General features: G+C 33.4%; 3 protein-coding genes across 3 annotated transcripts in view; all 3 read left to right on the top strand.

Moving 5' to 3' along the window:
• LOC144853631 (BLOC-1-related complex subunit 8-like) overlaps positions 1-25,709 on the top strand; it is a 224,095-nt gene extending 198,386 nt beyond the window's left edge. The window contains exon 9 of the transcript XR_013614401.1: positions 25,699-25,709. The gene's annotated coding sequence lies outside the window, so the exon portion shown is untranslated. The remainder of the gene's footprint in view (positions 1-25,698) is intronic.
• LOC144853629 (uncharacterized) overlaps positions 1-26,642 on the top strand; it is an 85,036-nt gene that overhangs the window by 15,321 nt on the left and 43,073 nt on the right. The gene's annotated exons all lie outside the window — the stretch shown is intronic.
• LOC144854039 (uncharacterized) lies at positions 20,795-23,720 on the top strand. Its single transcript, XM_078711919.1, has one exon. It carries the CDS (start codon positions 20,985-20,987, stop codon positions 22,632-22,634), a length of 1,650 nt encoding a protein of 549 aa, XP_078568045.1. The 5' UTR covers positions 20,795-20,984; the 3' UTR covers positions 22,635-23,720.

The raw sequence follows: 26,642 nt of genomic DNA, 5'->3' as shown, positions 1-26,642 counted from the left end.
CAAAAGATAGTCCACCCAGGGGTAGGTTTAAGAAAGTTAGTCCTGGACTATCTCAAGAATAGCTCGAAAAAAAAATGGCGGCCTGAGGTAAGGTAGGTTACAAGTGTGACAACTTTAAAACCATATTTAAGAAACAAAATATTATTAATCATTTTTATTTGTATCAAATTAGTAAATATAACGTATATTTAATATAATAAAGTACTTTAGAAGGTAAAAAAAACTGGCGTGAAAAATTATATTTAGTAAGTTAATTTAGTGTGTTTAATCTAGGCCCAAAAGCTAGGCCCACAGTTTCAATTCTGACAGCGCTTGCTTAGGGCGATATTGCCTAGCAACCACCCTATACTGCTAGTGTTAAAATGATTTGTTCTTCATTAAGCGCACATTTAACTTATTTTAAAGATGTAAATCACTCTATATATCTTAATTTGTAATATATTTTACATATTATAATTTTTGTTAAAAATGATGATAGATGGATATAGCCTAGCTAGCTAGGCCGAAGTCTAGTATTTTAGTAAGCCTAGCTAGCTAGAGTACCTAGGCTAGTAGCCTAGGCCTACTACTAATTAACTAGGCCTCTCTAGACTCTGCCATTGGCTAAGTCGATGGGCATTGCAAGGCCCTACATCAGGTAGTCCGTAAACAGTAGTCTTAGCCTATTGTAGGCATACCTTGTATTACTTAGTATGCCTTGTCTAGGCCTAGACTGGAATGCAGTGTTAGGTATTTTCAAAATATTGGATCAATTTACATAGGACGTCCTGTTGAAGTAATTTTAATTTGGCATAATAAATGCAATAGGCCTAGGCTAATAGTAGTAAATATTAGATACTGTATATATTTTAATATCATTTATTTATTTTTCTATTAGTATTGGTTTAGACAGCTGAACAAATGTTTGGTGAATATTATATGCCTCCACTACCGTCCAAGTTACATGGAATGCTGCTGTTGGTCAGGTAAGGTATTAATAAGATAAAAATAAAACAATTTATATACAACCTGTTGAATTAATTTTAATTTGGCATAATAAATGTAAATAGGCCTAGGCTAGTATTAGTTTCAATATTTTTTTAGATAATATAGTTTAATTTCATTTATTTTTCTATTGGTTTAGACTGCTGAACACATATATCTGGTCAATATTACATGCCTCCTCCACTGCCGTCCTAGTTAGGCTACATGGAATGATGCTGTTGGTCAAGTAAGGTAATAAGATAAAGACAAATATTTAAAATGTATTAATAAATTGTCTAAAAAAATTGCATCCTGCAAACTACACAAGATGGGTGGGGGATTGAATAAAAAAATCCTGGATCCACCCACTTTATAGTTATATAGGGGGAAGGCTTAATTTTCTGGATATTTTTATCATAATTATTCGAGTACAAGTTAAAGAGGTATTATTGAAAACAAAAATGAAGTGGAGTATTGTGACAAATTATCTAGGCTTGTAAGCCTACAGTCTTTATTGGCCAGGGCTAGCAATTGTCTATCGTCTACCGCTATTATCTGTACTGTCTTTCAGTTGTAAAGCTGTTTGGATGTAATTTAACATTATTTAAATTTTTTTTTTTTAGATACAATTGCTAACAAACCTGGATGGAGCACAATAATCATGCAGAGAGAAACAGGACTATCAAAACAATTGTATACGTTTTAGCAAGTTGTACTTGTGTAGTAATAAATGAAAATAAGAAAATCCATATAAAAACCACATATGAAACTTTTTAAATTACTCTATTGTTTATTCAAAAACAGTAAATAAATAAATTCAAATACCATATTACTGTAGTACATTCATGTTCAGATCACAGCATTCTGTCCAACTTTTATTTAGATAAATAATTCCTGACTGAAATATATATTATATACAATTGTCATCAAAATAAATAGTTTTGTTACTTAAAGATGGTCATCATGTGACTTGTCTTGAATTATTTATGTCCAATTCTCAATTCTGCAGTTTATACTTTTGCAACCACAGCTCCAACAATGAAAATAGTAGTATAGTCCTAATAACAGTATTTAATTTAATCAGTCTTTAAACAATGTTGATGCCTTGCTGACTTGAAAATCTGTGTAGATAAAAAAAAGGTAATTTACAATAAATATTGGAAATTAATAATTACTGTATTATTGTTTTTTTTATATTTTCCAGTGAAATTACCTTTTATAATCAATATTTCTTTTGAACATGTTTTTCTTATTTCTCTGTTTTTTGTTTGCTTTGCTATATTTATTTGTTTGTTTTATGTAATTTATATGAGGGCCCCTTGAATTATGGTCATCATGCATACTGTATGCTGTTTAGGTTCACCATTTAACAAAAATAAATAAAACATTTGAAATAATTATATATAAGGTAGTGCACTATTTAAATGTGATATCTCATTGTAAATCTTAGAAACACATCTTCAAATAAATAATGCATATGTTATTGTTATGCCTACTACCAGGAGAGACTACCCTGGTCAGTAGCTAGTAGAAGGCAGGCTATTGCTCTACTCTAGTTACGTAGTAGGAACTATATGGACAAGGTTGCAGCTAGCTAGGTTAGGCCTAGTTTTTTTTAATTTAATCATCATATTATTATTATTATGAATCAACCTACTACTGTAACAGATCAATTAATAACAAATGATGCATCCATAAAAAAGGACAAAATTAGTAGTACTACTACTAGGCCTAGTAGTAGTAGGAGTCTGCCTATAATCCTCCTATATATAATATAGGCCTAGCTAGTAGTAGTTAGCTAGGGCCTAGGCTAGTCTAGATCTAAAGAAAAGAGTAGACAGTAGTTACTACTGGAACTAGCCTAGGCCTAGGTAATAGGCCATATTTTTAGTGAAATTAGTGTAGGCCTAGGACTATAGGTAGAATAGTGGGTAGGAATAGGCTAGGCCTATACTAGGCTATAGCTAGCTAGGCATATCATCATATGCTAGGCCTGAAGTTCGCCTTAAAATTCAATTTCTTTACATGAAATTCAAATAAAATTACACAAGAGTCTTCTTGAAATATTCAAGACTTACTTTGTTTTCCAATAATTTCATTTATGCTTCTGGTTTAATGGCAAAATTGGTTGTTTTATGTTACTATTTATTCATCAGGCATCTGTCACACGTGTACACGTACTGTGTGTGCAGAACCTATAATCTGACCTCTAGTTGAACTTGTGCAGGGTAAATTATACCCTGGACGCGTAGTACGCGAATGCAATGCTAGCGTGTTTAGAACAAGTTTAGAAGGAAACATCATGGACCACCTAGCTGCTGTAATTTTCCATGGCTTAATCCAGGACTAGTTAGTCCAGGTTTCATGAATACGATATCAAGGATAGTCCAGGATTATCCTTAGTCCTGGACTAGATAGTCCAGGACTAAGGATAGTCCAGGACTAAAGATAGTCCCCTTTCATGAATACCAGCCCTAGATGGTACGCTCGCTTCGCTCGCGTACCATCTAGGTCCTGCCCACAGATGGTTTTCGAATACACAGTAATTTCATCGTAACAAAACTGGCGATTTCAAATGTACGTACCGCAGGACTATAATACATTGTCGTTTACAGAAACGAATAAATAGACACGATGATTTATGTAGTCAACTAAAATTAGCACCCTGGGAATTACTTCCGAAGGAGAAACTTATCACAAAATGAGTCCAAATTTTTGATTTGGACTCATTTAAAGAAACCCAATTTGTGTTTTGTATGTAACATTAGGGTTGAGGGATGGGAAAGCGGATAGGTACAAAGAGGAACAATTTTTAAATATATTCTTTATCCACTCAGTAACGAAATATTTTTTTCATGTTTTATAGGCCTATAAATAATATACCTCTAAATACAGTAAAACATTTGCGACTTAATACTTTGTTTAAACTGTCACTGTCATAATCGATTGAAATATTAAAGTACATGTCACGATACACCACTACGACGTTTATATTATTGGCAGTTATTAATTAATACAAACGTTGAGAAGGAACTGTTAAGTTTATTTGTATATAATAATGTGTTTATATATCTAACAGTAGAGCCTATCCACAATCTCAGTAATAAAGTTTATCTGTATATATTTTTATATTACATCTAACAGTACGAACGTTCACAGTAAGAAATGTTCGATTCAAATGAGGACTAAAAATAGTCAAAGTATTGCAAGTTTATTCTCAAAGGGCCCATATATTCACCTACCGTATGTGTTAAACCAAGGGCTCATAAATTTACCTACTTGTGTTAAACCAAACTCTGGCAGACTGAGAGATTGGGATGTTCCATTCATCGCAAATCAATACATTTGTATAATCGTATATTAAATCTATCAAAATAGTATTTTTTTAAGAACATCGACCTGTCTTCAACATTATGATGGTGTACTCTAGCTGTTCAACCGGTTTTCAGCTATTAAAAACAATTATCGTAGGAGGAGATAGGAAATGCGAAGCCTCCTCGCATTTTTGTGGCGGGTATTTTTTAAGATGGACATCCATTAGACAGTGTATACCACGATCGGAAAACACCCCTATTTGGGCAAATCGTTGAACCTAAATTCGTTTTAATCGTCAATAACTAATTATTTAACTTAATTTAATTAGTAAACAGGGTTACATCAGGTGGTTAAAATCAGTGCCGAACGTACGAACCAACTTTATATACCATCGAGTAAAAATTATAGAAGTAAGGCGCGATTTACCGAATTTTGCCCTTACGTAAATTTATATATAGATTATTTAAAATTTCATATGACAATAAACATATTAATAATTTAACACTCACCGTACAATTCCTTCTCTAGTGTGCAATTGATAAGCTGAGTTTAGTTAATGATAACATCGTTGCAAGAACGCCCTTTTATGCTGAATTCAACGCATTGTGTTGTGGAAATCACGTGACATGTGACGACATCTGACATTGAAATAAAATTATTAAGCAATAAACCGTGTTTGAACGTAAGAATGTAGGATGACGGGACGCGCAACTATTTATCAAATTTAGTGATAGCATAGGCCTACAAATAATGAATGCTTGTGAGTGTGATTATATAAATAATTTCAAGAGATAGTATAAATAAGTTTCGTGAAAATATAATCTTTCATCTTTCACCGAATAAAATTTTTTGTACTTTTACACGATATAAAAACGTTCATCATTGTTTTATATAGGCCTAACATCTAAGTAGAATTATTGTCATTCCATTCACATTGAAAGGAAGAGCTAGGCCTAGTGATACATTTGATTCACAGAGATTGAAACGTAGGAATAGGGTAGGCTAGGATACCTAATTTCTTTTGTTATGACATCTAAAAGAAGGTAGTCTACATCACCATGTAATTTAGTAATTTAATCGTCACTCGCGAGAAAAATGTCAACCGGAGATCGATCGCCTCTTCTTGTTGTTGGAGGTCGCGCGTAGTTCTGGTCTTCAACAGGTAAAAATTGAAATTCAACGTGCTATGTGGAGCGTATGCACATACAATCATCCAATCAAATGATAGGAATCTATTTCGGTGTTATAGGTCTAAAAAAATATGTTGTAAAACCTCGCATCGAATATAAATAGTACTTCTTACAGAAAGCTATCAAATTCAGTAAATATAATACTGAGGCGCCGTGATTAGACTAAAATAAGATACAGTCGAACTCCAGCTCCAACAAGACGACTTATACACCCGATGATGTAATTGATATCGACTCTGAAAGTAATCCCCTAAAAAATGACATAATAGCAACTAAACAAATCAAAACTTCATTAGCGTGACCTGAATGATAGAAATGTGGTATCTTCCCGTAAACAACGGCGTGCGTGTACTTGTGAAAGATGTGCCAATATCCGTGCACAACGACGAGATCAGAAACAGTCTACAACAGCTAAAATGCAAAATAATAGAAACAATATGTAAAAGTTCGTATAAATGAAAATTATCTCGATTCATAAATGGTGACAGATGTGTGATAGTTGCATAAAGGAAGTCTGCTGCGCTTCTCTAAAATCGGTGTTTTTGGTGCAAGGCTCTTTCACAAAGAACAGTTAGGCGTTGGTGAAAACGGAGGTTTGGGTTAGGGTTAGGGGTCCCCGGAGTTCTCGAAGTAGCGGGTGATGAGCCCAAACTAAATGTGTTCAGAATTTATCAAAGATCCCAAAACCACTTTCAAACATTGGTTCTATAAACGGAACTTATTGGCTGGTCCTCTACTAAGAGGTTAAATCTTTAAAGTTGTCTTTACTCGACAAGCAATTAATATAACCATGAGACATAAACTAAACACAGGATTAGGAAAAGCATTTTTATCATCATTTCAAATCTTGTTTTCATTTTTTGTGTTGATATATATGCGGGTATATTATGCATGTGTGTGTCCATATAGGGACGTAGGCCTACTTTAAAAAAAGAAACACAAAAAAAAAACAACAAATTTACAAACAACTACATTACAGCAGGGTAGTAAATATCATCTGCAGTAGCCTACATTTATATTATTTATATGTTTAAAGTTTTTGATAAAAAATTGAATAATAATTATTAGAAAACTACAAAAAAAGATGGATATTACATAAAGAAATTTAACGAACACATTCTACGAACATACTATATTCATTAAATTGTTCTTGATCAAATTGCAAAATAGATTTAAAGCAGAGCAGAAGCAGAAAGATTTAATGGGAAGAAATCAGAATAGGCCTAACAATGAATAGGATGATTTATTGAAACAATGTATTGATCTTTTGAAGTAAATATGAATACAAGTAGTGGTGAACGCCACATACTGTAAGACAAAAAGTTGGCTAATGATTGTTTCGTTGTTTAATTACTTTATTTATTTGCATAATGTATTTTTTTTAATGAATTCATATTTTATATTAATCTGTTAATAATATTACGAACTCAAGGAAGAACATCTATTTTGGTGGAGGATTTCTTTTCTAGTTTGTACTATTTTTAATATAATTTCGTGAATTTTATTGATTTTTTGGCTGACATGGCACACACTTTTGCAAACCATTAGAAATAATGCCAGAAGGAAACTCAATAACATTTTCAGAGCTTTACTAAAGAACAACAATAATAAAAAAATTACAATGGCAGCTGCACGTCGTTGTTCAGTACCCATGACCACATAACATAACAATCACATGCACATTCATGTGTACTTTTTCTTCTAAAATGTATATTGATCTACTTTTGATGTACCCATGGCAACACAACATAACAATCACATGCACATTCATGTGTACTTTTTCTTCTAAAATGTATATTGATCTACTTTTGATGTACCCATGGCAACACAACATAACAATCACATGCACATTCATGTGTACTTTTTCTTCTAAAATGTATATTGATCTACTTTTGATGTACCCATGCCAACACAACATAACAATCACATGCACATTCATGTATACATTTTCTTCTAATATGTATAGTGATTTACCTTTAATAGTACCCATGACAACACAACATAACAATCGCATGCACATTCATTATATTGTTACTTTAAAAAGTAATATTGATTACCGATGATTAAACTTTGGTATCATCAGAACAAACAATCGCAAGCACGTCTAACGTGATAATAGTTCGGGTTTAAATTAATAGGGTCAGGAAAAGAATTTAGAGCTATTTACAATATTGATAAAACAATTTGATAATACTGATTTAAAATGTATTAAACAACCCGAGACCTTCAGAACTTTTAATGTCTGATAAAGATAATTTGGGTAGTATTTTAACATTTTATTTTATTTTATCATTTTATTTTTAACATTTTATTTTTCCCTGATTTTAATTAGTAATATTTATTTTGATGAGGTCTTTAATGTTCTTGCGAGGGCTAAGACGTGTAGTGCGTCCGTCCATGATAGGATCATCGCGGCGTTTTAAAAAAAATACCTGTATCAGAATTATTTCATTCTATCTTTGTCAAATGTTTTTCATGTTGTGTCTGCCATCTAGCGAATGGAAAACTGGATCAGTAACCCTATTCCGAAAAGTAGTAGGCATTTAAAACATTTGAACAATGTCATAAAGGCCCCAGTGTTTACAACATCTGCATATCAAACAGTATGTTCCGAGTTCGAATCTCGGTTGGGATGACATTCTCCTCATTTATCGTTTCAAATTAATTTATAATTAGTCAATCAGTCAGTATTTTTAAAAGATATATTGTATTATAAATTATTGTTCCTACTCCTCTTTTTTTCAATTAATTAAAACAACCAAAACATTGGTCTAGTATAGTTTATTTTGTCTTTTAACTAAATTTAAATTAAAAGTTGAAAGTTTTTAAATAATAGAAAAATATGCAATGCAATAAATAAATAGAACCGTATTGATTTTCTGTCAGAATAGAACCCTTACACAATTTAAATTCTACTTATTTATGCTCCCGGAGGAAAATTACACGGAGCGGCTATTTTGCAACCCTTATTGTATTAATGTGCTCAAAATTTAAAACATGTATTTAGTACAAAGTTGTATAATGAAAGAAACTGAACCATTGGGGAGAGAGAGATAAACTCGTTCTTAAATACAATACTACGGTAACTTTCTATGTTTCAGATTTCATTCAATGTTTATAATCATTAAAGACAAAAACAAAGTGTATGGGTATTTCTGTAGATTTTAGATTTAAAATTTATCATGATTGTTACGTTCTGTTTTTCCGTAGCCATGGCTACTCATTTTATTATTTCGATTGATTATGAAATCGGAGTTGTTGTTGCAATATTGATTGTCACCAGTAATGCTATAACTGAAAAAGTATTGGGAATTCCCTTAAGAAAATGTTTATTGTTCAAAATCATTCTACAGTGTTAAAATACCATGAGCTTGAAAAACTGCACAAAAAAAACAAATTACGCAAAAAATTAACATCACTATCAACGTGCCCGTGCATTATCCAAACTTTTGAATAACTCAGTCATGGTGTACCACGACCACCAGCCAAAATGACATTAGTTTAATACACCGTTTTTACACGACCGCCTATAATATAAATCTATACTGCGAACTATCGCAACCCACCCATCATTTAGCTCCGTTTACACTGGCTACACTCTATAGTAAATCTTATATGAAAGACACACGTCATGAACATAATTCAGCACTAAAAACGTATTATGCTTTATGTCATATACATAAAATTACTATGTGGTAATGAACTAGCCTTTGTTCATGAAGTTAAGTATCTTGGGCACATTTTGAACCATGATTTGAAAGATGCTCATGATATTAAGAGGCAGTGTAGGTCCACTTGTATTCGGGCGAATATGCTATGTCGTAAATTTAATACATGTTCTGACGAGGTAAAAAGCAGTCTATTTCGTTCATATTGCTCCACCATGTATTGCAGTAATCTTTTGGCCAAGGATACACAGGCCAATATCAGAGTGCTTCAAGTATGTTAATAATGCATTAAGAAAATTACCGTAAATCACTGTAGTGCCAGTCAGGTGTTTGTTTTTTGTTTTTTATTTTATGTCTTTAGGCAATGTGGCCAAGGATTACCAATAGTGAATTAATCACTGTCCTATCAGATAGGTGGTAATCCCCCTGATACAGGGGCTATTTTGTGAACCAGTTCACCGGGGTAACACCCTACTCTTTTCGAATAATGAACTGGGTTCTTTAAAGTGCACACAGGTTATAACTGTGTACACTGGACCTACGGTTTATAGTCCTTATCCGAGAAGACTTGTTCCACCACCAGAACTAGGAGCGAGTCGGCCTCGAACCCTTGCCGATGTTGTTGGCTCTTTAGGTACGGTAAACGGCGCCCCTGCCTTAACCGCTCGGCCATTTGACTCGCTTGTCACAAGGAACATGCCTTCTTTTTATGAATACTACAGGAAAGCATGCTATGATTTCATGTGTAGAATGGAACAGAGTAGTAACAAACTGGTCAATACTGTTGTCCTGTCATGTTTAAAAGGTGTCATAGTCGATTGAAATAGTAAAGTAACGATACACCACCACTACGACGTTATATTTTCTGTAATTAGTAATTAATGCAAACGTTGAGAAGCAACTGTCAGTACCAGTACCGAAAGTGCGAACCAACTTTATATATCGAGTAAAAATTTTCGAAGTAACGCGCGATTTACCGAATTTTGCCCTTACGTAAATTTATATATAGATGCCAAAATATAATTTTATACATTTATTTATATGGGTAGAGGCAGCCTTAAAGAAACAATCACAGTGTACGTTTTTAAAGAAATGTGTAATAGGCAATAAGTGGGAAACACTGACAGGAAGTCAAATGCTTTATATATGTTTTATCTGCAGCTGCTGTATTTCCTCTATTAATAACATCTCTAAATGCGTTTCCAACTTTCATATCATATCACTATAATGGAATTCCCCTTATATTACCAGTTAGAGCATTACCGATGACAATCAATATCGTAACAAAACAAAATAGCATCATTAAGAATAATACAACTTAGTAGCCATAGCTACAGCCGGAATAACAGAAAATAACAATTTAGTCCGGTGCTATCCAAATTTTATAGACCAGAATTGTCCGTATCTGGTAATCGATCAGGATAAGGAGCGTTTTCAAGATATAAGGGGTCAAAATTCAAAATTGACCAAATACAACAGTGTATTAAATATTTGTATTATAACCAATTTATTAAAGCACAATTTGGTCTTTTATTACACTTTTTATGATTATAGTTATCTATTAATCACCTTATGAAAAAAAATCTTTCGCGATTAAGGGTCAAATGTCAATATAGAACTAATATCATAGAACTAACAAAATAAAAACTAACATAGGCAATGTAAAAGAGCACATTCATCTTTTCATCAGTTGACATAAGGTCAAAGGTCAATATTTTAATATGCGCATTAGGTAATTACCAAATAAATGCAAATTTGTCCAAACTCTAAGATCGACGGTTTTACAAATAATCAAACTATTTGATCAGTAAAGTTATGTTATTTCATATAATTTTTAATAATATTTTTATTACACTGACCTTAAATAAAATAATGGTTAAAGCAAACTTATAAAACTTTTAAAAACTCATTTTGCAAAGATTGGTCAGAACATGGTTGCAGGCCTGCAATAGATCTGATCTGCTTCTTTATGTTGGCAATATATATATATATATATATATATAAATCATACTGTAAATTATAGAAACAGTGCTCATATTCGGAACATGATCTCATAATCGCGTCGAGCATAGCTCATTGGCGAAAGTTCTGTATTTTTAGTTGTATGAAAAAATGTCTCTGGCGGGATTCGAACCTGCAACCTCTCGCTTACAGGGCGAGTATCATACCACTAGACCACAGAGCCATGTATGGTATTATCACAGATTTTCACCCACCAGATACATTCTCTCATACAACAAACGCCCTCACAATCAGTGGAGGCTTAATAAGTCAGAATAAATTCCAACTTTAATTCGCAACGGTTTTTAAAATAATATTGTGTATATGTAAATCAATGATGTTGCGTAGCACTGTGTAAATTATATATAAATCATACTGTAAATTATAGAAACAGTGCTCATATTCGGAACATGATCTCATAATCGCGTCGAGCATAGCTCATTGGCGAAAGTTCCGTATTTTTAGTTGTATGAAAAAATGTCTCTGGCGGGATTCGAACCTGCAACCTATCGCTTACATGGCGAGTATCATACCACTAGACCACAGAGCCATGTATGGTATTATCACAGATTTTCACCCACCAGATACATATATATATATATATATATAAATCAAAGAGCTGCATAGGCAGGATATAGAAAAAAATCAAGATCAAATAGGTTAAAACTGCCTCAATATAGATTTATTTTTACGACATGTTTCGGGCATAGCCCATCATCAGGTGAAGAGAATTGTAACAAAGGATAACATATATAAGTCACAAAATTACATAATAAAACAAATCAGCCAATCAAAGATGTTAACAAACAAAAGGCATAGTTATAAAGGCACACCTCCAAAAGCTATGGGGTACAAAGCAGAAATGGTTGCTTATAAAGCAGGAAATTTAAAACAAAGAAAAAAGCTTCAAGTGTAAATAATTGTTAATATGTGAATGTCTCTGGCAAAATTAATGTTTAAAAGATCTAAATTGTACATTTATGCCGGTAGGGGCAAGAGTGCCAAGCTTTACAATTATTCTTTCTTCTATAATTCTACGAGATGTCTCAGAACCATTACATACCTTAACACCAGAAATTGTAATATCCGAAAGGGAATGCTCATTATTACAAAAATGGGTGGCTACAGGTAATCCGGGAGTCTTAAGTTTAATAGACCTTAAATGTTCTACAAACCTATCACCTAACCTGCGTTTAGTTTCACCAATATAAAGCATATTACATTTAGTACACGAAATACAATAAACTAGATTTCTAGTGGTGCACGTAATATGATCTGTGATAACATAATTACCAGAAGGTCCTACTATTTGGTTTGAACATGAAACGTAATTACATGTCGAACATCTATTTCTATTACATTTGAATGTTCCAGTTAATTCATTACCTTTGTTTTGTAATTTAGATTTAACTAAAGTGTCTTTAATGCTTTGATCACGTCTGTAAGCTATCATGGGTGGTTCTTGAAAAATATCTTTTGTAGCGGATTTATCTTCTGTCAAAATTGAAAAGTTATCGCGGACAATGTTAATAACCTTCTTATTCATAGGATGATACGTGAGGACTAGAGGTATGCGGTCACAAGCATTTGTATTATGTGTAGGTTGCAGTGTGTCCTCGTGCGTTAACTGGCAAACTTTTCTTAGAGATTTGATTTGTCTTTCCTTCTGGTAATTATGTTATCACAGATCATATTACGTGCACCACTAGAAATCTAGTTTATTGTATTTCGTGTACTAAATGTAATATGCTTTATATTGGTGAAACTAAACGCAGGTTAGGTGATAGGTTTGTAGAACATTTAAGGTCTATTAAACTTAAGACTCCCGGATTACCTGTAGCCACCCATTTTTGTAATAATGAGCATTCCCTTTCGGATATTACAATTTCTGGTGTTAAGGTATGTAATGGTTCTGAGACATCTCGTAGAATTATAGAAGAAAGAATAATTGTAAAGCTTGGCACTCTTGCCCCTACCGGCATAAATGTACAATTTAGATCTTTTAAACATTAATTTTGCCAGAGACATTCACATATTAACAATTATTTACACTTGAAGCTTTTTTCTTTGTTTTAAATTTCCTGCTTTATAAGCAACCATTTCTGCTTTGTACCCCATAGCTTTTGGAGGTGTGCCTTTATAACTATGCCTTTTGTTTGTTAACATCTTTGATTGGCTGATTTGTTTTATTATGTAATTTTGTGACTTATATATGTTATCCTTTGTTACAATTCTCTTCACCTGATGATGGGCTATGCCCGAAACATGTCGTAAAAATAAATCTATATTGAGGCAGTTTTAACCTATATATATATATATATATATATATAAACAAATCAAGCAAAGAACATTAATTCTAAACCGCCCGGTGATATACTGAAATTTAATTAATTAATTTGAAACGATAAAGATGAGGAAATCTGTGAGAATGAGAAAAAGTCGCCCCAACCGAGACTCGAACTCGGACCGCCTGCTTGATATGCAGATGTCCTAACCATTAGACCACTGGGGCTTTCATAGTATTGTTCAAACTCGATTGGATAGCGACTCTTTAACATTCTCGGCGTGGTACGGCAGAACAGCACTAGTCCTCAGTTGTTGCCTGATGAGTTTATACTGATGAAGGGCTAGTGTTGCCCGAAAGCTCTGCTAACTTTTCTGGCTGTTTACTTTATCGTTTTGATTTAGCTTTTCGCTTTTTTTCAGATCCAGCCACTGATACCCACAGCATTGTCATTTTTTTCAGTAATTTGCCTTTGGATTTATATATATATATATATATATATATAATTTGAAACGATAAAGATGAGGAAATCTGTGAGAATGAGAAAAAGTTGCCCCAACCGAGACTCGAACTCGAAACGCCTGCTTGATATGCAGATGTCCTAACCATTAGACCACTGGGGCTTTCATGGTATTGTTCAAACTCAATTGGATAGCGACTCTTTAACATGAAAGCCCCAGTGGTCTAATGGTTAGGACATCTGCATATCAAGCAGGCGTTTCGAGTTCGAGTCTCGGTTGGGGCGACTTTTTCTCATTCTCACAGATTTCCTCATCTTTATCGTTTCAAATTAATTAATTAAATTTCAGTATATCACCGGGCGGTTTTGAATTAATGTTCATTGCTTGATTTGTTTATATATATATATATATATATGTATCTGGTGGGTGAAAATCCAAGTTTTTTGTTGGCTGGTTACGTTGCTACATCAACAAAACAAATTGCCGATAAAGAGGCAACAACTGATGACATTAAAGAGATTATGAAAAAAGCAATGTTTTCAATTTTTATCAAAAGCCCCAGTAAGATGTCTGTTTTTAAAGTGAAAGAAGCTTCAGGTATTATGCATGGCTGTGTTAATGAAGATGAGCTTACGAAGGAAAGATCACGAGAAATACTGAAGATTGTTGAACCATTTATTTATGGGTCAACGCCATTGTTTTCAGCCTTAGGAAAGGCAAAGGAATTCTTCAATACTTCAATGATCACATTCCCAAACTTTTCCAGATTACTGTTTATCGAGGCAATTTAGAGTTGATTAAATCACAGCTTAACGATGCAGATGTGAAGGTTGTCGGTTGCTACATTTGCAAATCATCAAATGTTGAACCAAAGCGTCTGTTCAGTAAACAAGGATTGAATTGGGAAAAGGGGGCTACATTTCTTTTTAATTTGAGCTCTACAATTCCAACAGAGTTAGTCACCAGGGCGATCTTAATTAAGCAAGGTTGGCAGATTGACATAACTAACAATGAAACAAAATTGTTTTTACACGTAAATCACCCCGACCACCTAAAAGACGCATGCAAGTTAGCACGGAATACACTCTGTTGCCAAGATACATTGTCTGATTTATTAGTTTCCGTAGACCTTGATATCTACATCAATCGGACCAGATCTAGTTTTAAGGCACATGAACAGAAGGGTGGGACATGCTATGCAAATGCTTGCGCAGCAGTTATTCACCTTTCTTTGCTTAGGATTCTTGGCCGTGACGGTGGATATCCTGATTTTGAAAAGCTTCGTGACATTATGATACACAGACATGGCATTGAAGGAGCTTCAACCTTGAAAGTTTTGCAGGAAATATGTCCACAGTACAGATTACACTGTAAAAAAGTTGATGTGAATGGAGCGTTAAAAGCTGTCGCGGCAAAGCGACCAGTTGTCGCAACATTCTACTTAAGTGGCAGAGAATGGGACAAATTCAGCAGATTCTTTGATGATAATCCATCAGGAGTATTGAAAAAATCCCATCTCAGCAAAACAAGTGAGAGTGGACATTTACAAATGTCTACGCCCGGAGGGCATGCAGTTGTTTTGACAAGTTTCAATAGTGAATGTCTCCGTCTTATGAATTCTTGGGGCGATAACTGGGCAGATATTGGATTTTTTAAAATTGAAAACGCTGATGTGTTAGATTTAATATTCTATGATGTATATTGGACATTAAATGACCTGAGCAAACAAGAGAAAAAATACTACCATACACATGCATCGATAGTTGCGGAGAAGCTTATGGATAAACTGAAAGGCCTACAAGTGGCCGAATACAGATGCCCCTTGTGCCAAGAGACATCGCAAGTCACAGCCTTCAAAGGAACATTGTCGCATGCCAAATGTCCAGAGTGTAGGAATAGTTTCTCTACTAAGGATGGTGAAGGAAATATTCTCGCACTGAACATTTACCTAACTTCAATAATGTAAAGACACACGTGGTAAAATACACAACTGTTAATGATAACAGAGTAGCTGACTATTATATATACAGTCAACCCGATTAATGATTCAGCATTATATTTTATTATAATGAATACTCAAGAATAGTATGTTGATATATAAAAAAAGAACCTTTCATCTCTCACCTCATGACATTATTTGTACCATTGCACTCATAAACATTCAGTATTATTTTGTCTTATAACACACCTACTATTAACGAGAGAGGCTCGTGCGCTTCGGTTATTCACTTTGAACCACATTATATTGAAATCTCACTCTCGATGTCCTAATAGTTGATGAATATTGCTTCTACATAGACTGTCACAAGATTTTGGTGGTAAAGATCAAGCATTGTCCTGTTTGACATCTTACTTAAAAGACAGATTCCATGCTGTTATTTCATCTAATGCTTTTCAATTATTATGTGGCGTCCCACAGGGTTCCGTGCTCAGAACTCAGCTGTCTATGTTTCACCAGTTGTTGAAATAATACGCACCATTGTTATCAATATATGCAAACGACGTACAAGTTTACTTTCGATCAAGCCTCAACAATTCGAGATACTATCCAGCATAAACCGTATATAGGCCTGCTTCACATATATTAGAAAATGGATGAGTTCCAATTTCCTCGAGCTAAACGATGATATTTTCAGATATCACCATGTTTGGTTCTTCTTGGCAGAGGAAAAAGGTTCAGTTTCATAGCATACACACTGGTGACGTGCTGCAGCTGCTCGCACTCACTCAACTGAAGTTCGTAATCGTGGAGTGCAACTTATTGTCAAATGACCATGACATTACATATAAATAAGATTGAAATCTTCGTAACATCGCCAAGATCAGACGCTATTTGAACACTGGTACAGAAGTATGGAACGCCTCCTCTGCCTTCAGTTCACATTTATCATGCAGTACACACCAATCGTCATGCAGTACACACCAATCGTCATGCAGTACACACCAAACATCATGCAGTACACACCAATCGTCATGCAGTACACACCAATCGTCATGCAGTACACACCAATGGTCATGCAGTACACACCAATGGTCATGCAGTACACACCAATGGCCATGCAGTACACACCAATCGTCATGCAGTAAAATATTGCGTAATTTATACAGCTACCTATCGAAAAAATCGAATATCACGTGACGTTTATTAGACGTCTGTAAAACTAAGGCTATACAAACTTTATACTACAGCAACTCACGCTGTCTACTACTACACCGCACGTGCTTTCATCCTATAGATTCCAACATTTCTTTAATAGTTTTTCCAGTCATTTTAGTCAATAAAATTAATTTTATATATAAATATAAAAAATATATATAAAATGCAGCAAAAAATAGCAAACGTATTGCGCATTGATTAGTCTCAAAGTTTCTACTTCCTCAGAAAGCTCAAGCAAATTAGAACTATGTTAATCCTATTAGTATTATTAATTTTAAATATTAATATCTTTTAGCATTAGATGTTTTATGGTAATTATACTGAAAAATGGTAAGTAAAATATAGAGAGACCACGTAACATTGCATAGAGTATCATTAAAGTAGATCTAGCGTCATGTTCACTAATTTACGAGAAGTGTATCTTGAAAATATTATGAAAGACCCCGCTCATTTGTTACATTATTGTCAAAGATCAACATATTTTTCTGTAATTTGTGTGTCTCGCGTATCTCTCAACGTGACTTACGAGCATTGTATGAATTTCGCGATTTTAACATGATAGATCGAAAATGAAATAACATTTTAAATTGAAACTTAGCAAAGGTGTAATTTATATCATGCGCTAACTTTCTGTTGAATAAAAAAGGCAAGTTTCACAGAAAGTTACGCGCGCACGCGCGTTTAAAAATTGAAAATGAGAAAATAATTTCTAATCAACTTTCTACGCGTTTCATGTATTTTAAGAATTACACGTGCGGTGCGCACGTAGTGTTAAAAACATATTTTTTCGCGTGAATTATGTTTTTCCAGCCTTTTCTAGTAACTTTTAAGCAATTTCGGCTTAAAATTACGAGCACGTCGAATTGGACAGTTGGTGCGCGTTTTTGATGAAAACATTTTAATTACATATTCTGGAAGATGATGAGTTGTAGATATCGGATCATGCATCAATAGGGCTAACCGGACATTGTGACGTCATCGTATGGCCACAGCGCATCTCCACTTATCCGTGTTCCATTTAACCCATATTTTGATATTGTCTAGGTTAAAGATGTATTGTCCCTTGAAATACAAAAAATGAAGGTCAAAATATTATAAATTTAAATTGACCACATCAAAGTAATAATTATTAAAGTTATTCACTTTAAGTCGAAAATTCGAGCCAAAAATAACAAGTTTACATAAACAGGTAAATTAATTTGATTACATTTCTGGAAAATCGTCGCGAGCGCAAGTAAACAAAGATTTCAAACCACGAGTATGCATAATGCTTGATGCTAATTAGGATTGTTTACAACTCGTCACGGTTGAGAAGGTTTTTTCACACAGATCGCGAGGTTTTATGTTTATGCATACAGAGTAGCCAAACAAGCGCGTTACATTATGAGATATGTTTTGATCGAAAACTTTGACTGGAAGTCAAAGTTATTTTTTGAACAAAAAAACGTCTGTATTTCAGTTAAACGATTTTTTTTGGATTAATTTTTGGTGAAAATTAATAACTATTATGATACTTTTTTCGAAATCTTTTATTTTTTTATTTTTTGGGAATTAGTCAAAAGGACAATACATCTTTAATCAATTATCTTTCGCATGATTTACCATTTGTAAAATGTTGATGACGTCATCATGCTAAATGCGTAAATAACTTGGGTCACTTATTTTCATCATTCCAGTAAATTTCAATATGTATCACGATTAAAACGTTTTCTGGAAGCTGTTGAATTGTAGATACGAATTCATGTACAAAGTTTGCGCATCGGATGTTGTGACGTCATCATATGGCCAGTTGAATTATAGTTCATGACATTTAAAAGAGCGCGCATCCACATTCTACGTATCCAAAATTCCACACGTTAATATGTTGTTGCTCAGATAATTCCCTTCCAAAGTTGCTATCAACGTGCTTTCATTTTGATGACGTCATCATGTTAACAATTGGAATAAAAGGCGGGTCCCGTTATTTTCACCAATTCTGCACTGTATGTAGTATGTATGTATGTATGTGTACAGTATATAGTGTATAATTAGACACAACATAGAGGGCACACTAGCATTTTATTTTCTTCAGGTCACATTGGTATAATCGTTTTTCTGTGCGCAATATTCTAACGTATGACGTTTGCGCGGCGGATAACCTAACTCGTACATAGTAACGAGTTCAAAATCTAGTTATTTTATAAATCTGGCATTAGACTCGACCACCAAAAGCCAATCTATGCAGAACTAAGAAGTCCTTTGTTGTAAATAGCACTCATATGTATAATTCAAACGTTCGACAATAAATCTATATTTAAATCATTTTAATCGTTTTAAAGATGTATTGTCCCCTTAAAAAATGATCTCAAAAACATTTTTGTTGAATATGCCATTTTAATGTCACATAATTGTTATCTAATCTGACCAAAAATATGAATAAATAAAAATATATTAAAGCAAAAATAGTCAAATTTGCTGCCAGCCAATGGGTTTTTGGTTGAATTTAACCATTTTTTTTTTCATTTTATAAGTGAAATCATATGTTTTTCTGTTTTGTTTTTATACGGAAGTAATTATTTTTATTAAAAATACACAATAAAATATTCAAAATGTTATTTAATTAATCTGGTTAATATTGTAATGTTTTTGGAGGACAATTACATCCTTAACAGTATTTTACATTGGTCTATAGCGTTTTGCATTTGGATGTATTTCTCTTTGTAGTTTATAGTCTTAATTATGCCAAGCAAAATGAATGTTTAAGTGGATCAAAAAATTTTTTATTGAATCGGCTTGAATTATATAGAAACGTAACTAAATGAATTTAATTTTAACTTTTAAAATGTTCATAACATTTACATGATGCTGTAGTAGTAGTAGTAGTAGTGCATCTTAAATTAGTTTTTACTAAATCTTGTGTAGCGTATCATGGTTAACAAACTACATGCATATTTACCAGGATAATTGATTGTTAAAAATATTATGCGTAAATGGATTTCTACCACTTTTTAAATATATTTTCTGTATGTAAACACATATTTTTTGTTGTTCGTGAATTTTACTTTAATAATTTATTTAGTTATTAAACTATTTTTATTATATTGATTGTTACTACTTCACACATTTTTTGTTGTTGATGCGGGTGTTGGCGTTGGTTCCGTATCAACATTATGATTTATCATTAATTGTAATAAATATGTTGTTGTAATATGCAAGTTGTATTCTTTTGTTGCTTTTTTATTGTACTGAATTGTAACATTTGTCTAATTTATGCGAATGGAATTGATGTTGACGTTTTAAGGTTACCATTTACCTTTTTATTTTAATTATTCCAATTATTATCAGTATCATCAATATTATTATTACATTATTAATCATTCTTAAAGATATAATGTTAAAACTCACAATCATGACTATCGATTTACAACATTGATTATTGTATAATACTAATGACTTTGCTACTGTACATCAGAAATATTATTTTTTAGTACGAGGAATTACTTTATTTCACACGAAATAGAACGTACCAGAGGAAACAAGAAGATCAACCGTCATTTATGTATTGCTATGTTCTTATGAATGTTACTCTAGAATGATTTATACTTAGATTTACTGTTATTATATATAGCTTATCATGTTATGACTCAGCGGCGTGTGTCGGCCCATCAGACTGTCAGGTTAACACAGCCCTTAACTCTCTCCCTCTACGCAGGAAATATATCAAACGTGTATAAACGTCTTGCCTCACAAATTACATATTCACAGGAAAACTTGCATTTACAAAAGCTTAGGCACGAACAGTACAGTTTCTTTGAACACATTATTTGTTTAAATAATGCAGTATGTATGTGTATTTTCTTTGTGCGTAAACTATTTAGTAGAAAAACTAAAATTTCAGATCATGAACGAGGTTAATTGCAGATAATTTTTTTAATGAATTGTCTGATTGATTGAGAAATATCAACAATGGTGACAGCAAGAACAGTTATAGGAGTAGTTGCCGTTAATTTGATTTTTGTAGCAGAATGCACTGTCTTTATCAAATTGGGAGGCCAGGATTTGACAGTCACGCATGGAAAGAATGTTTTGCTTTACTGTCGAGCACCTGAAATCACCACACTAAAGATGTTGCTAGGAAAGCAAGGAAACGTTAATTTATCACTGAAGGATACAACATGGAGTCGTTTTATGTTCATGTGGAATGGAATTAATAAAGGATTTGGACTGATACCTATTTCAAGACGTGAAACACAATGTCAATATTTACTGAGGTTTATTCGCTCTATCGCTGGCACAGGTTCTGTTACGGTACTGTCAGCGCCTGAGGTCGGTTCCCCTTCCTGCACGATGGATATCCCATCATCACATCTTCATGTTGGAGAAGAAGTCCGCTTAACATGCACTTCCAGTGGTGGTAATCCGCCAGCTGAATTGCAATGGTCTTCCGGAGGACGTCAAATGCAACAAATCGCAACTAGAAAGTCAACCATAACCCATTTACTAGAGCCACCTGATAACGGCGCTGTGTTCACTTGCACTGCGCGTAGTCGCGCAATGGACCGCCCACGCAGCTGCAGCCTGCAACCACTGAATATCCAACCAACGGTAAGTGTTAAGCCTGTTACTAATTTGGTGGAAGTTGAAGAAACGGCCATGTTTAGATGCAAAGGTGATGGTGTCCCTCGGATTGAAAGTTACACGTGGTATTTTGGTGACCAGTTGATAACATCGACGACAGGTAGAATACGAAAAGTAGGCCGAGAGTTGTATATAGATGAAGTTTTTTGGCGGGATCATAACGTCATTGTTCGATGTATAGTATCAACACAAAATGGATTGACAGCTAACACGACTGGAGTTATACGAGTAGTTTATGATCTTGAGCCAACAGCGCTCCATGCAGTACCAAATGGAGGAGGCGGATACATACCACCCATGCCCACGGACCATTCGAATGCTAAACAAGTTAGTAGCCTTGTAGTACTAATAGGGCTTGGAATAGCTGGATTATTATTTGGTACGGGTACAATCATGACATATATAGTCTATGTTAAATTATCTAATAAAAAGGAGAATGAAAGATATGGGCCTTCATTATTAAGAAGAGGTCGTATTGATAAACAGGCACAGACTAGTACGCGGCATCAAAGTAAAACGTCGGTGTTTAGCATCTCTTCAGCATCAGGTGGCATTAACAACACTATGCAATCATCAACTCAAAAAGAAGAGAAAACCAGGAATAGTGCGTCATGCCGTCTTGAAAGAGTTCCGAGTGAGGCTTATAAACGAGGACAGAGTTTAGTAGCAATAAACGAAGAAGCGAGTTTGTCGTATGAACAGATAAATCATCCAGATGATGCTGGAAGTTCGTATTATGACTTTTCTGGAGAATATCTTCCCGATATTATTGATTATGATGATGTTTCTCTAGAATCTCAGCAAAGCCGCGATAACAAAACAGCTGACATGAATGACTTCTATGAAGCTTTGCGTCCAAATTCTGATTTCCTTGATGATGCGGACATCAATGAAATAATTGAAGCCGCCATGCGACGAGCATCCTTGACGCGCGATGGCCAACTATTTTACGTCAGTTCGAAAAGTTGGGCTCTTTAATAATAAATCATAGTAGACTGATTTACTAGTATGACTAAATTAAGTTTGCAGTACACTTCTAATGAAATAAAGTTGAAAATATGTCGACGTTGTTGGTAAACGTCTTTAAATTTGTTTATTCGCCAAAACAAAATAAAGAGTGAGATTGATGTCACTCTAATTCCCTGATTATACATTTATTTACAGTAGTTTATTCGAAACGAAGTATAATTTAGGAAATTTATGTTAAACCAAAAATATTATTTTCTATTTCTAGTAAGCATTATGCTTTTGGTATACACTTCTCTCACTTGTTTGACCCCACCATTTGACCTCACATTTTTTTTCAATATGGATTTTTAATCAAATTATCCCATAGGCTTAATATTTTAAAACTGTAATTACTTACGTTAATACTATAATACTATAACAAGACAGAATTCAGACAAGTGCACCACCTTAAGGGAAATGTTAAAATTAGAATACGCGATAAACACACAACTTTTCCCTTCCTTCGTAACGGGATTTTCAGGTTATGAATATTAATTTTCCTTATTAAATTATTTTAAATATGGAAAATGAAAAGATTTGTTTTTAAAATCATGATATTCTGGAAATGACTTTGTTAAAATATGACGTGAATTGTATTTTTATGTAGGCCTATATTATCACATTTAGTAGCCGATGTTTATTGTTGACAGAAAACATGATGGTATGATATTAGAGTACATTTGAAATGAGTATAGTGGTTATGTAAATAAGTAAGTAGCAGTAGTAACTTTATTCCAGTTCATTTAATATACTGTAAAAACAATAAAGATACGGAATGGAAAAAGAAAATGCAAGCAAGAACAAGAAAAGCTTTAAACTTGTGGAAAAGAAAAAAAACATTATATGTACATCATGCATGCAAGCGGGTCTTGCTTTGGTGCGGGCACTCACTTGAAACTGTAAAAATATTGATATATAAATAAAGCAAATACAATGTTGTATGTTTAAGTGTTTGTTCATCACGTTATAGTACAGTAGCTTCAGATTTTAAAACAATAATGGGAAACAAACATAAAAACGAACAATTACAAGGAATGATTTACCTCATTATCAATAAGCGCGTTAACCCAATTTTAGGTTTCTTAAAAATATATATTTTCTAAATTCTAGCCTCGAAAAGCTGGATGTGGACCGCTGACTCCTTTTTTGTTGTTAAATAAAACATGTCACCATTGTAAACAGTTACAGCAGAATTTAAAAAAAACACACACATTTTGTCTAAATGGATTAGCAAACCGAAAGGTTAACACAATTATTCATTTTTTAATCATCATTATGAATAAGTTGAGTAATTTAAAATTTCATTTTAGATAGATACCTTTAATAACATGATTACTTATTAACTTTATTTGACCTTTTAATGTTATATGACAATTATGAAACATTTACTCTTTTAATCTTTTAACATTGGCAAAGATCCATTTTGACGAAGATTGTGTTTGTATGATTTTAAAGGAAATGACGCTATTGAATCTAATTCGGCTGTCCCAAACAGGATGCTAAAATTCGATGAACCTGAAATTATTTAACGCAGCAATAATACAAATATATGCTATCTTTGGTTGAAAAGAATAGACTACCCGTACATTTAAGTTGTTTATTTTTTCTCTCACTTTATATCAAGGCGAATACTAGGATAATCAAACTGGCAATTAAAATATATACGGAAGTAGATGACTTGACTGAAAAACGTAATTTAAAACAATGAGTATCATCATGTGATATAAAGAAACAACTCTAGTGAGAACGAACGATACCTTGGACTGAGAATGTTTAGCTGAATCAATAGTGTATTATTCCGCACACAACTAGACAGAATTCGTTTTAACATACGTATATATTATATTGCTTTATGTAACACCTAAATAAATGCCTGTCATATCATCCCACTCATAACAATTAATTATTTGTGTAATATTAGTCTACTATTGGACTTCTGTTTACTAAAACACTTACTTTAAATTCTTCGAAATAAATAGGGAGTAATTTGATTAATTTTCGATATGGTGGTGTGAATTTCTTTTATTATTATTATTTCGAACAGTTTCAGTCCCTGTCATGGTCTCATGAACTCTGTTACGATGAAAATACATATATTGATTATGGCTTCGTTGTGTTTTAACAGGACATGAATAAGGCAGTGGTCGTTCCGATTTAGGTTTCCGCACTATCTATGACTCAAACTTCTCTACTGGTCTAATAACGGTCTTTATGTAAACCAAACTTAAAACCTGTATCGTATTAGAATTAGTCCTCCCGCCTGAAAAAAACTGTATTAATACAGGTAGTTGTTAAAATGAGATGTAATTTTTTAGAGATATACATCCAGTATATTTACTGTTGGTTAGTGGACTTTTATTAATGGTATCATAGAAAATTAAATGAAGGCAATATAAACGCATTACTGTATAACAAACACCACGGAAGACGTGTTTTCAAAACAATGGCCATGATTATGTTCAAAACTGATTTATATGTTCTAATATAATAAAAAAAAAATCAGAAAGCACAAGAGAATGGCGTTTCATCAAGAAAATCATGACATGATCAACAGCGCCACCTACCAACACACAAATAACTAGAGAGGGCGATATGGGTTTATAAGTAAATAAAGTCAATGTATAAGAACTTCTTGACAGTAAATAGGTCCACTTCATTTAAATTAATTATGTATTTTTTATTATTTCATTATCAGTTCAAAGTTTCCGTTTACCTTTATATCTCATTGTTTTTCTCTATTCCGACATCACCATAATGACCATCATCCTTTTACGTTAGTGATTTAAAGCCGAATATAAAAGTATGTCTGCCTAAAAGATACCCACATTTACACTGTAACAGATACAATTTAGGTCCATCAGCATAAACATACATGCATATCAAGGTTGATCGGAGACAGACAAATAAAAGGTGGCGTAGCTTAGATTCGTATCTAGATGACTGGCAATAGTCAGTTAATGTCTACCAAGTGATAGCTGCAGAATCAGGGTGCATGAAAGTAAATGAAAGTATTAACAGCACATTAAGATGGTGACAAAAGGAAGAATGTCCTACTAAAATAGGTTACTATATAACACCTGGAATGAATGGATAATGAAGTATCCATGTCAAATGGCCTGTTTCCTTGGGTAGACAATGCGTTGGAAGATCCGCATGGCACTGATGTTATAAACAGAAATGCTAACGGTATATTAAGATGGTAACAAAGGGCAACACTACTCGGCCTACTAGGCCTATAATAGGTTACTATATAAAAATGGGATGAATAAATGAAGTATCCCAATCCATGTTGTATTACTTCCTGCTTCCTATGCGTTGGAATACCCGCATGACACTAAAGTAATAAACGGAAGCATTATGACATTACTGGTGAAAGATGGTGGTATAGAATTAACTGAAGTATTGCAAGAACATCAATTGGTGACATAGCATAATTATAATTAGTTACTAAACAGGTTGCTATAAAAAAAAAACTTCGTTAGAAGATGACACTAAGTACGGAAATATTATTATGACATAAAAAATAGCCTGTTACCGTCAGTGCTATAGCAAGCAATGAATGATTTCTTAAAATTTAAAGAATTACATTAATATTAATACATTCGTGTGGTTTAATAGTGGTAATGTTGGTTTTGTGGTTAACACACATAATCAATCAGCACATAGTTATTACACAGTGTATTTTATTGGTATTATTAACCACTTCAATGACTATATACCGGAACATCATGAAACTGTTAAACAATTCCTAAAATCATCGTTAATAATAAAGGGTCACTAAACCAAGACCACAATGATATGAAGATCAAGGCAAGAATCAGAAATAACTGTATCAGCGTACTACATTTTAATATGATTGTTTTTTTAAATAATATTAATATCTGGTGTGTAAAACTAGCCATTATAAAATATTGCATTCATGATTATGGAGAATGTTTAATTGATAACTGCAATCATATCCTATTGATGGTAGTTATT

Source organism: Antedon bifida, chromosome 10 (genome assembly GCF_963402885.1).
Source record: "Antedon bifida chromosome 10, ecAntBifi1.1, whole genome shotgun sequence".
Taxonomy (NCBI): domain Eukaryota; kingdom Metazoa; phylum Echinodermata; class Crinoidea; order Comatulida; family Antedonidae; genus Antedon; species Antedon bifida.
This window is presented reverse-complemented; position numbering and strand designations above follow the sequence as displayed.

Coding starts and splice junctions, on each gene's coding strand:
- LOC144854039 (XM_078711919.1), top strand. CDS start 20,985: ATGGTGACAGCAAGAACAGTTATAGGAGTAGTTGCCGTTAATTTGATT.